The sequence below is a fragment of the Olea europaea genome, unplaced genomic scaffold (genome assembly GCF_002742605.1).
Source record: "Olea europaea var. sylvestris unplaced genomic scaffold, O_europaea_v1 scaffold528, whole genome shotgun sequence".
In the NCBI taxonomy this organism is placed as follows: Eukaryota; Viridiplantae; Streptophyta; class Magnoliopsida; order Lamiales; family Oleaceae; genus Olea; species Olea europaea.
The window spans coordinates 565253-577675 of record NW_019263600.1 but is presented as its reverse complement, the minus strand read 5'-3'; the positions used below and the strand labels follow the sequence as shown (position 1 = coordinate 577675).

Here is a 12423-nt window from a genome sequence, read left to right as displayed (position 1 = left end):
TCAGTTCTTGACCGTTGACGTTGGGTAGGAGGTTGACCTAGTTCTACGTATATTCGGGGGCAAAACTTTGACATAACGAATAGACTGAGGAACAATCCAATCTGACTCTCGGCCGACGGGGTGAAAAACTTCATTGTACGCAGCTCGCCAACATTCTGTGGTGTAGTAAGGGGAGCACAAATCATACAATGATTTTTCTTTTGCGCAAGCAGCTCGAGATGCATGTGAACATGGGATTTGTCGTATCTGAAACTCTCGACATGAACATGTGTTACCTATAAAGTCGATAGTACAAAGTTTGGTAGCTATACCTACCTCAAAAACGAATTCGTCCAAATTTCGTACTGGTAAAGTTGCACTGGCATCCAATGATTTTCTCAATTCATCATCAATTTTTGGTGTCACAGTCGTACTACATTTCGTGGATGCACTTTTCCTCTCGTAGAACCATCGTTGCATCAATGACGTAATATTTTCGACCAACGAGGTTATAGGGAAACTTCATTGTCGCCTTAGGACTGAATTCAGTGACTCCGCAATGTTATTCGTCATAACGTTGTACCGTTTACCAACAAAATTTGACCGTGACCAGGTGGATATACCGGCACATTCCAAGTAAGATGTCATTGACGGTCGAATGGTTCTTATATGTGTCATGAACTGATCAAATTTCGATACGCGGTATGCTAGCGTTGCCCGCTTGAACAAGAATATGACATTGCTACTGCTATACTTAGTAATAAGATTTTTCTCAATATGCCAGATGCAGACATCGTGGTAAGTAAGTGGGAACAACCTCGTAATTGTCCGCTTAATACTCTTCTTCCTGTCCGACATAAACACTAGCTAGTTTAAATCATCAACGACATCTTTCAACTTCGCAAAGAACCAATATCACGATGCATTTGTTTTCCCATCGACAACACTCCAAGCTAGATGATATATTTGTAGGTTAGCATCTTGCGTTGCAGCTACTAGTAGTGTTCCTTTATATTGACCCTTCAAATGACTTCCATCAACACAAATTACTGGCCTCATGTACTCTCGAAAACCACGTATACTAGGCCCGAACGCTAAGAAGAAGTAAAAAAACCTATTATTCGAGTCGAGTTCAATGTCTGTAATAGTTCTTGGATTTTTCTCGATTAACACGTGACAATATGATGGCAATTCCTAAAAACTTTCTTCGGGTGTACCACGAAGAAATCGAAGTCCCTTCTCTTTAGCCCTCCACGCTTTGTTGTAGGTAATTCGTACACCAAACTCACATTCCATATCTCCAATAATACCCCTAAGAACGTATGATTGGTTTGCATCGTCCAACCTTCGCATTATGTGCTGCCCAATTACTGTACTCGTTATGTGAATTTGTGCATTTCGTCGAACGTCTAGAGAACATGTGTGCTCAGGTATGTATTCTCGAATCTTAACTATTTCTGAAGTTTTTATCTTAGAAGCTCGCACTTGGCAATGACATGTAGTATCAACACAACACACAATAAGAGATCTAGGATTCGACTTTTTAACCTTGAAATGAAACTTCCGTTTCAAAGCCTTAAGTTGAAGCATTGTGTGTAACTGTTGCTTGCTAAAGAATATCTGATCTCCACAATGTCCTCTTCATCAATCGACTCAATTGCATTTTGAATAAACAAATTCCCTTCACCTAAGCCTTCATCTGTGTTATCAACCGTTCGCGGCTCTTGTAGTTCGGACATACCGACTTTGTCGTGTCCACACAATGCATCTTCTATTGGTGACAAAGGCTCAACTCCGACATGTAGTTCATGCTCTCCAGCATTATATTCATCTGCAATTACACACAACGCCACTTCTGTCTAAACAGATATAAACCATTGCAAATCATCATCGTCGGCTACATCAGCAGGGGGTATATTCATGTTCGGAACTGTAAATTTCAATTGAATTCGGAACTTCATTCTGTCAACATTCAGTTTCTCGAATAATTTATGTACAAACTCTTCATATGTAATATCATGTCGAACAACAACTGATGTTGTTCCGTTTCCTAACCACTTTCACCCGTCGTCCATGTTGATGAATTTACCACCATACGAGACAAGAAATCTCTTAATATCTCCCATAACTGCATGTCATAAACAACAATATGTCAACCACTAACGAAAATCAAAAACGAAGATGCTACCTGCATGCAATATGTGAAACGCTATACACGAAATTTTCCCAACTTAGTCAAGTTTTTAATATTAGTGTCAACATTTGACAGTATCGAGAATGATAGTATAAATATCATTCTTGACGTTTATAAATGTCGTGAATGACATTTATACTATCATTATCGACATTTATAAAATGTCAAGAATGAAATGACGGAATTTCATGCATTTATCATCTTCTTCAACTCAACCACAATTTTTGCAAGTATTTATTCCATCATAAATGATATTCTAAATACAGAAATATATTATCTAACTAACTTACTTAAGATGAATGGTACAACAAATATATACTTGGTGTTTGGATAATTTCGTCCATTGAAGGGAAAAAATACCTTATCAAAAAATTGAGATTTGAACATACATAACAACAACTACTAAATGCAACTTATAAAAAAATGAAATTTCAAAGAAATAGAGTTCAAAGAAACATACCTTCGACCGAGAAATGATGAGAGCCTAATCAGCTTCAAATTTCGACGACAATAAATTTCTTCACATGAAATAAAATGATTTCTTTGGAGTTGAAATCATATACTTCTTTGTATGTGTTAATGGAATTTCTGCTTCTTCTTCATTTGTTCTAGAATAATTGATTAAAATCTAATTAAAAACGTAGGCAAGTGGATTCACCTAGGTAATAGCAATATTATTGTGACTTCTCATAGAAGCTATTTGCTCTTCTAAAAAATTGTGCCAAATTAATATAAAATTGATTAATCTTTTCATGAGGGTAAAGTAGACAATTCGATATAGAAATTGGACACTTTTGCAAGGATTATCAAAATAGGACACTTTTCAACTCACACTCCTAAAATTGGACATTCTTGAAAATGCCTCTTCATTTATATGTTGGATGGGCAACTAATTTGACTGGAGTGAAATTTCTTGATGCCTGATAAGCAATATTATGGGGGTGTTTGAAAGACATTTTTATGTAAAAATGTATTTTTGAATAGTAAATTGATGGAAAATGTGTGGTTGAAAAATAAGATTTTTTTTTATTTATATGTAATATTATTTTAATAAAGAATGTATGATTGAAAAGAAGAGAGAGAAAAATACATTTTGAAAAAAATGGATACCAAATGGGGCCTATATATTATTACAAAATATACTTTGGTATCGATTAAAATCTAGATTTTAATTTAAATTGAAGTCGAGAATTTATTTTAACATTTATTTTATGTGTCTTGCAACTTTTCAATCATATATTTCATTAGTTTCTATCAAAATTTACTAAAAAATTAATTTTAATTTCAAGGGGTCTTAAAAAGATGAAGAAAGGCTCAAAATGAAAAGGATGAAAGATATGATACAAAAATGTACAACCCCATATCTGCAAAGCTATAATAACTAATAAGTCTAATCCCTTTTCTTGTAAATATTTTGTCCTAATTAATTGAAATATAAGAGAGAGAGAGAGAGAGAGAGAGAGAGAGAGGGGGAAGGGGGGACACACACACAAAAATTTGGGAAAAATTTATATTTGGTCTCCAACCTATTAAACTAATATCAAGTTGGACCTAAACATTTGAAAACAAACAAATTAGACACTAAAGCCATGTTCTTTTTGTATTTTGGTTTTGTATTTTTGAGTTTTGAATTCAATTTGAATTTTGTGTTTTAAGTGTTTGTTTTGAAATTGTTGAAAATACATTCTTCTTGTCATTCTACAAAATTGTTTCTCAAAACACAAAAATGAAAAAAACATTTTCTTTGAAATTTTGAGAATGTCACCACCACCACGTCACCACTGCCAACCAAAATCATCACCACCATGAACCATGAACCATTGCTACCATCACCACCACCATCAACCACTGCTTAAACCAACTCCACCACAAAGAGCCATCAACCAAAATCAACCACCGCCACCGCCAAAATCAACACCCCACCACCACCATTAACCATCAATCATTGCCACCGCCATCACTACCATGAACCATCAACCATTGCCACCACCATAAACCATCAACATCACCACCACCACCACCACCACCACCACCATGAATCATCAACCAAAATAATCACTGCCACCTCCAAAATCAACACCACCATGAACCATCAACCATTGCCACCGTCATCACCATCAACCACTGCTAAAATCTACCAAAATCAACAACATGTAATGGTTGGAGTAGAGAAGGGAGAAACGCAGAAAACGAAGAAGAAATGGGAGAAACTCAAAAACAAAAATCAACATCCAAATCAACACCACCACAACCACAATCAATCATACCACCACCAAATCAAGCAAAATCAACATGCGAACTTCATTTCCCCAAACCGCAGTCGGCGTTCGAAGGGAGAGGAGATGGAGACGGGCAAACGAATTCAACAACAGTGTCGCCTCCCCACGTTGGCGCCGGCATCGGCACTCACCTTCGTTGCCTTCCCCCAAAGCGCAGCCAACGTGGAAGAGAGAGGAGATGGAGATAAGCAAATAAATCTGTCGCGACACTGCTGTTTACAATAACATCGACTCTCCACGCCGACGCGGGCATTGGCACTCACCTTTGTCGCCTCCCAACGCGAAGCTGACGACCAAAAAAAAGGGAGAAAGAGATGGTTGAAGGAAGAGAAAAGGGATACGGTTTAATGGGCTTCTCCCTTCTATTTTTCGCGTTTTCAACCTTTTTTGGAATTTGTACAGAAAACGTCCAAAATGTCAATTTTGACGTTTTGCGTTTTCTTTACAATAAAGAGAACACGTTTTCATTGTTTTCAAAAATCAAAAAGAGAAAATGACTTGAAAACAGCAAAAAGAATAGGACCTAAGCTTTTTTTTATGATAGCAAAATCATCCTTAGTAAGAACAATCCCAATTCCTAAATTGTCAATGTGAAACACATTCCTCTTTATATTTATGAGGACTAACCCAAATGAAAATAAAATTTTAATTTAAAATAAATTAGGTATATGAGATTCACGTGGTAATTTCACATAAATTTTTATAATTTATTGGAGATATTGTGCAATTTCATATCCTTATAGTTAATATAGACTAACGTGATACTAAAATAATATGTTGGAGACCGATAAAGCAGTGCTCACTTTTTAATCTTCATTTCTTCAAGCGGCAGCTCACGCAGTATTTTAATCAAACACTGTATTCTCTCTTCCCGTTTTAATTCCGATGTCAGAAAACGAAAGCCCTTCTTCTCCAGTTCCAACCCAAGACTTGGCCGCGAACCCGATTCCGTTCGACCCTAATAATGATATAGGAGACGTAATCCTACCCGACCCGCTGCTAGATTCTGGCTCTTTCATTGACGCCGGCCAAAATGAGGCTGAACCGGTGACGCCGCCAAACGAGCAGCATCAACCAACTTCCGAGGATGAGCAAGGATCGGGCTCTGGCATTGCTGCGGAGCCGATTTCGGTGGCTGCCCCTGCTGATGGCTCGGCTGGGTCGACTAGGCCGCCCATGAAGAGAAACCTGGAGGAGATGTCAAAAAGGCCGAGCTGGTTGCCCGAGACCTGGACGATAGACTTGAGGGTCCGCTCCTCTGGAGCCACCGCTGGAAGCATCGATCGGGTATCTCTTGCTCTCTAATTCGCACACATATACACTCGCGGACAGACATTATTAAAATTGATCAATTATGTGTTCTTCTTCTTCTTCTTTTTTTGTTTTTTTTTTTGTTTTTAAATTATCAATCGTGTACGTGTTTCATGATAATACTTTTGATTTCCTGTGTGTTCTCTTCGTCTCTGTAATTTCTAGAATAAGTCTGTGTGTGTGCTTTGATAAGTAAAAGTGGAGAATTCTGAGTGCCAGCGGAGATGGATTGAGAATTAAGGTTTTTTCAAAAAAAAAAATAATAATAATAATAAATAAATAAAATAAAATCATTGTCCTGAAAAATTTGATGTCCTCCAAACATAAGTTCTATTAAAATATAATGCTATTTATCAAATGAGACAATGATTGCACTTCAGTATTTAAAACACAACTTATGTAAATTAAGCCGCTGTTTAGCTTCCATTATTTGAAATTTTAATGGTTGGAATAGCATTTTTTTAAGAATGTGTGGTTGCAAAAGAAGAAAAAATTTTGGGATTAAGTGTAATATTATTTTATTGAAGAATTTGTGATTGAAAAGAAGAGATAAAAAAATGAATTATAATTTTAATGGGGACCAAACGGGGGCCAAGTATCATCCGAGTTGTTTATGTGTTTTTGTTCAAGCACGACTTTTTTTATTTTTATTTTTAATATCTCTTTAGTTTACTTGATAGATGTTTTTGCAATGTTCATTTTAGCATTATGTACAACGTTCCTTCAAAATTTGTCAGTTCCTTTAAAAATGTGAATGGCTGCCACATCTGGTTCGAGGGCACAAGAAGTACGTAAATTCAATAAGTTTATCTAAAACTCTTTGACCCCAAATTTGGAGTATCCTACTGTCACGTAATTCACGGGATCAACAAGCAATCAATATTTCACTATCAATGGTGTAATACTCTTTGTAGTATTTGTCCTTATATATCGTAATAACAATCGAAATATGATTGAAAGAAAAAAAAATCTCTATATGAGAGGGCTTGCAAATCCAGCTCACCCCAATAATTCGCAATCTACTATGAGATGGTATAACCCCCTCATCCTTTTGAAATACCCCATACGAAATACGAAGATAAAATTTTCTACTATATCCCTTATTTCCTTGGGATTGTAGTTCAATTGGTCGGGCACCGCCTTGTCAAGGCTGAAGCTGCAGGTTTTTTAGGATAAGAGGACATTGTGTCCATCTTAAGAAAATCTTCAACAACAACGAAAAAGCAAAAACTGTCCCAAATAAGCCCTACATTATCTTCCTTTCTTTGGCCTTGAAGTTTGTCATTTATTTTCTTAGATCCTCCTTTTCTCCAATCTCATAGTTGAAAAATTGCCAAGTGAATGGATAATGAAGAGCACAGACAACGTATGAGATGTTCCATTAGAATCCAGTATTCTTTGATTCAAAATCTATTAGAGGAGATGATAAAGTTCCAGTCCTAGTTTGCATTTAAGTTGAATAGGCAGATTGATGGTATCTGTATAATATAAACGAGTTAATTATTTTATTGGTCACTAAACTTTGCCAGCATTACTAGAACGTCATCGAACTTTACATTGTTTCTCATGTTTATTGAGCTGTTGAAAGTGATACCCATCCACCACTTTAAGTGATTCCATCAAAGAGGTTTCTGACATCCAACTAGACAAATCATGTTTCTAAATGGTCAGCACTTTTTTCTCGTGTTACTAAATGATCGTTGAAATTTATAATGTTTCTCCATGGTCACTGAATTTTTTAAGTTATTATTCGAATCCCTTTTATATATATTGCATAAAGATGCTTCCATATGATTAGTGGAAAGGCCACCATACTGTACTATCTTACTTTCGACAAATCCCAAATTCCACATTCTTTTCAATTTTTATTTTTAAATAATACAAAATGGGTCGGGGTCCCTATCTCCCCCCACCCAACCCCCAAACCAGAGTAGGGGGCAAGTAACCCAACCTGCCAAGCTGACTGGGCGCCTGGGTTGGGGCCCATGGGTTCGGGTTTTCCCCATTTTTTGCCCAATCTAGAATTTAGAATGAGTTCTCTCATGTTTCGGCATCTCCTGCTGTTTTTAACATGCACTAAATAGAGTGTTCAAATATCTAATAGTGATGGGTAATATCAAAGGGGTATTGTGCTTCCTAAATATGAAATAGTACAGGATACTCTTTTGATAAATAAAAGGTAATGATTGTTGTTACAACTAATTACTGCTATGCAAAAATAAAAAATAAAAATAGTAGACTAGATAAATGGTGGCACTTTGAGTTTGAACACCATAAAGGGAGAACTCGGAAAAGAATTTGATTTTTATCCTTATTCTAAATTTTTAAGGTTTTCTGTGAAATGTAAGGGTCCATAATCAAGATTTTGAGTAATTGCTTAGCCCTTATACACTAGTATGACAAAATAAAATTAGGTTGGTTTATAAAATTTGACTGTTTTTAACTTGGAAAACCATTCTACAATGACATTATTGTATAAATCTTCATTTTGTAACCGTGTATACTTTTGTCTTTTGTTTTATGGGATTTCTGTACAGCCCATATCTTTGCCACCCCTATGGAATTTGACTGGTAAAACCCGTTCACTGCTCCGATGAACACTTCTATACAGAGATACAAGTACTCATGGCACATGTTTTGCTATGGTAATGTACCAGACACATGTTGATATTAGATTGATGAATGTAAACCAATTTCTACAGTACGTTGACACACACTGGTAAATGTTGTCCTAATAGTATTTACACGAGCTAGAAAATTGATAAAACTAGTTTAAATGGTAGACCTAGAGAAACATTTGAATCTAAACCTTCGTAGAGTTAACTGAAAATGATTCAATTCTTTGTTTATGAACCTGAATTGAGTTGGTAGAAGAAGGGGATTCATGTAGGTGACCTTAGATAGGCATTAGTTAAAATTGAGTTGGGCATTTGAAAAGGCTGCAAATCCTTCACCCCTTCTTTTTAATCTCTTATTCTATCTTGTTTAACATGTATTTTACATTCTATTAGGTTCAAAAAATAAATGTAGATAGACTTTAGCATAGATGATTATGTTGGATTTGGTCTTTCCAAACAAATTATCTGTAGTTTTTTCATTACAGACATTTTCTGGGAACCATGATGAAAAGTTTATAATGTGGTTATAACATTGCTTTGAGATTTTTCTGTATCTTATGGTCATATGTTGAATTTTCTCTTTCCAAACAAACTATTTGTAGGTTTTTCATTATGGACATTTTCTGGGAACCATAATGAAAAGTTTATAACATGGCTTGAGATTTTTCTTTATCTTAGACTTACATGTTCATCGTGATTGATTTTCTTGCAAATCGGTCAAACTGGTGCAGGATGTAAGTTCATAATATGGCTGATGATGCGATGTTTACTGAGTTCCATAATAGTGATCTGTAATTTCTCCTCTTTTTGCATTGCTACAATATGAAATAAAATAATTCTAGTAAGCACATTTAAGACCATTGTTGAGAAATTTGGCTGCTCTTGCCATTGGATAATTTTCTTACGAGTTATGAGTATAGGGCTGCTCTCTCTCTCTCAATAGTTATGGGGATATGTGGTAGTTCAGTTGCAGATTACTTACCTCCTTGAAGTTGAAGCTTAAAAATATTTGTCCTTCCATTCTCCCTTTAGTCTTGTGTAATTTTTATCTCTTTATTCTTGGAACTCAGATTAATTAGAGCTGATACTCAAATTTATGAGAGCTGATATCATGCCTACCCTGTTTTGTCTTTTTTATCTTGTCTCTACTGCTTTTTCTTGGTCTTGTTGATTGGAGGCTACAAATGTGTCATTGTACAAAATTTCAAATTCGTTTGCTCTTGAAGGGCATAATAGTATTTCAATTGCCACACCACTTTCTAATGAATACGTATAAATGATAAGGTTGTGAAATGTTAAAAAAGAACAATATTTAATGTCTGAAGCTTCTTCCTGTGTTGTGGGCAATATAAATGCACACTTTATGGGAAAAACAGACAATGGAATTCTGATGCAGTATAATGTTCAATTTATTATTGGATAGTTAAATTCAATTTTTGGTCTGTGTTCCTTGCATAATGATTTCGTATCATGTACATGTTTTCTAATACTTGGGGTGAATTACTTTTATTCAATCAGGTTTCTTCATTCTGGTGGCACTGTTTGACTTGCATTACTAATTAAACAGAATCAAATAATGCTTTAGACGTGACAGTATTTTCTGCATTCTGCAGTATTACAGAGATCCATCAGGAAAGAAATTCCGTTCAAAGAACGAAGTGATGCACTTTTTGGAAACGGGAAATAAGATAAAGAGAAAGCCAAATGATGGAGAAGCTACCGTCAGTATAAATGATTTTCTTAATTGGGTCATTTAACTATTTCTACATATTCAACAATGTAACAATTTTTTTCTGCAGCCTTCTAAGAGTCCTGAGAGCAAAAAACCTAAAAAGTCAGCCTCCAAACGCAAGAAGTCTGAGGCATTGAAGTTTGACTTCGAGAATCCGCCAAGTGCTGTCAGCTGGATCTGCACAAATGCTCCTGAAGAGACATGGACTGCCAAGGTTGACAATAAACGGGTGGCTGAATCTCGCCAACGCGAGTGGGCTACTGCATTTCAACATGTCACTCAATCGAAAGCAAATGAACGGTCTTCTAACTGAAGGCAATTTTGTTCTGATTTGCCATATGATGGGGACTGGGCCTGGAACTTATGGTAGTGGATTCTTTGTTTTCCTGCAGTTAGCTCGTACAGAGGTTTTCAGTTTCACCAAACAGCGGCTTTTGATATTGTTTTATATTGGTTAGTCGCACCTCTTCTTAAATTAGGAGTTAGGATGGGGTTATACAGATTGGGGGTTCTTTTTATTTATAGACTTTCGGAAAACTGCTTTTTTAAAACTGTTTAATGTAGTCGCCTGTCTCTGGATTTTTAAAAATAAATGGACTGAGTTTGAATGAAACAGTTTGGTTTATGTAGACAGAAGTTTTATTTATTCATCATATATTAGTTAGGAGGAACTCATTTTCCTACTATGCATGCTGCTTAAGATGGACGAAAATTAAATTTAGGCCTATTAAACCAAAGATTTGAGTCAATATAGCATCAATATCCTGGTTTTCTTGAGCCTTTAGTTTCAGTTTCCTCCAAAATGTAAGATCTTCTTGTCGATATCTTTTTGCTTTTGTTGCAGGTTGAACAAAATCAAGGCAAAAGAAAACCTCTATCGATGCACCAATTTATGAGCTATTAGTATGATTGGGTTGTTTAAGTACTCTTGTTCCCTATAATGTTTGGAGATGTGATCACTATGTTTACAAAATAACTGAATAAAATTTTAGTATTACAAGGTTATGTTGTCCATTAGGACTGAGTAAACTGCTTTGCAATGAGTGATGGTTCTGTATTTTATGTGAATTATGCAACTATGTTAAAGTTCAATATCAAATAGACTGGTAATAAGTACCGGTGAAATTAAATAACATCATGATGATAGTGAACTCTATTTGAGAATGTGAAGTGTGTACTTTTGGTGGATAATGATGGTGTGTGGTGGAGCCCGTCGTTCTTGATGGTGAAAACTAAAGTTTTGAATCACTAGATACTTTGTATTTAGCTCTTGACTCACGGATTATTCCTTACCATGGAGGGTGGCGGGCAAACAAAAATGTTGCTTCGGATGAAATTCATTACACTCACATCTTAGCTTATAAAGATGGGTGTTAAACTCTTTTCTAAACATAGCTCTCGCTAGGTAGCAATTTTCACCCAAAAAAATTGATTTTTTGATTGTGATTTCACTATTTTAATCGTCATTTTTGACTTTTCACTATAGAGGGGATTTATTTTCTTTTAACGATCAAAAAATCAATTCTTATAATTAGTAACGAGCACGCCCTAAATAACTGATGGCTCAATTCTATGTTGTACATAAATATCAAACATTTGATTTTAAGAAAAATGAATAAAATATTTTAGACGGGTCACACAATACGTTGCATGCAAATGACACGTCTACTCTGAACTGTCACGTCACGTTCCGGGCAAACTGCCACCTTTCGACCCCTCCGAACAAACATCCTAAAAAGCAACCGAAAAGCCAAAGAGAGCAAATCAAATACGAAACTTGTTGAAGAGTTTTAGTTTGATTCCGTGCTTTACTTTTTAATACTCCTCATGTATATTCCACTTCTAATTTGAGTGTAAAAGACTGAATTCGTTTATAAACTTGAACTAGAAATGGGTGATGAGAGCGAGAGAAGTGAAAGGTCATTTCCAAGAAATATGTCTGAAATTCCCATGACGATTTCTGTGGCAGAAGCGTCATCAATATTTCCAGGGTTTCGGTTTTCGCCGACAGATGAAGAATTGATAGAGTATTATTTGAAAAAGAAGCTTATGGGATCTGATAAATGTGTCGAAATCATTCCTGAGGTGGATATCTGTCGGCACCAGCCTTGGGACTTACCAGGTTGGTTCTTCTTCTTTCTCATATAATATACTGCGGATATACATTGAAACCGAAACTCTCTTAAATATATCTGAAATTCATCCTTTCTATCTTTATAATAAAATTTGGAAACTTTATGAAATTTTTTGACCAAAATATTTGGCAACTAATTAGAGTTTTCACTTTGTGGGCCTATGTCATTTTTTTTT

At 35.6% G+C, this 12423-nt stretch overlaps 2 protein-coding genes across 4 annotated transcripts; one reads left to right on the top strand and one right to left on the bottom strand.

Moving 5' to 3' along the window:
- On the bottom strand, positions 1-459 carry LOC111388745. Its single transcript, XM_023013532.1, has one exon. The coding sequence runs from the start codon at positions 457-459 to the stop codon at positions 1-3; it is 459 nt and encodes a 152-aa protein (XP_022869300.1).
- A 4763-nt stretch (positions 460-5222) lies between these two features.
- LOC111388764 (methyl-CpG-binding domain-containing protein 5-like) lies at positions 5223-11246 on the top strand. Of its 3 annotated transcripts, none has more exons than XR_002701633.1 (4): positions 5223-5739; positions 9995-10102; positions 10181-10479; positions 10958-11246. XR_002701633.1 is itself a non-coding variant. In XM_023013563.1 (3 exons), exons 1-3 carry the CDS (start codon positions 5338-5340, stop codon positions 10424-10426), a joined length of 756 nt encoding a protein of 251 aa, XP_022869331.1. In that variant the 5' UTR covers positions 5223-5337; the 3' UTR covers positions 10427-10763. The 3 variants fall into 3 exon arrangements, 1 of the variants encoding a protein (XP_022869331.1); XR_002701632.1 differs by having other exon boundaries at positions 10181-10566; positions 10958-11127; XM_023013563.1 differs by lacking the exon at positions 10958-11246 and having other exon boundaries at positions 10181-10763.
- The last annotated feature ends 1177 nt before the right edge of the window (positions 11247-12423 follow it).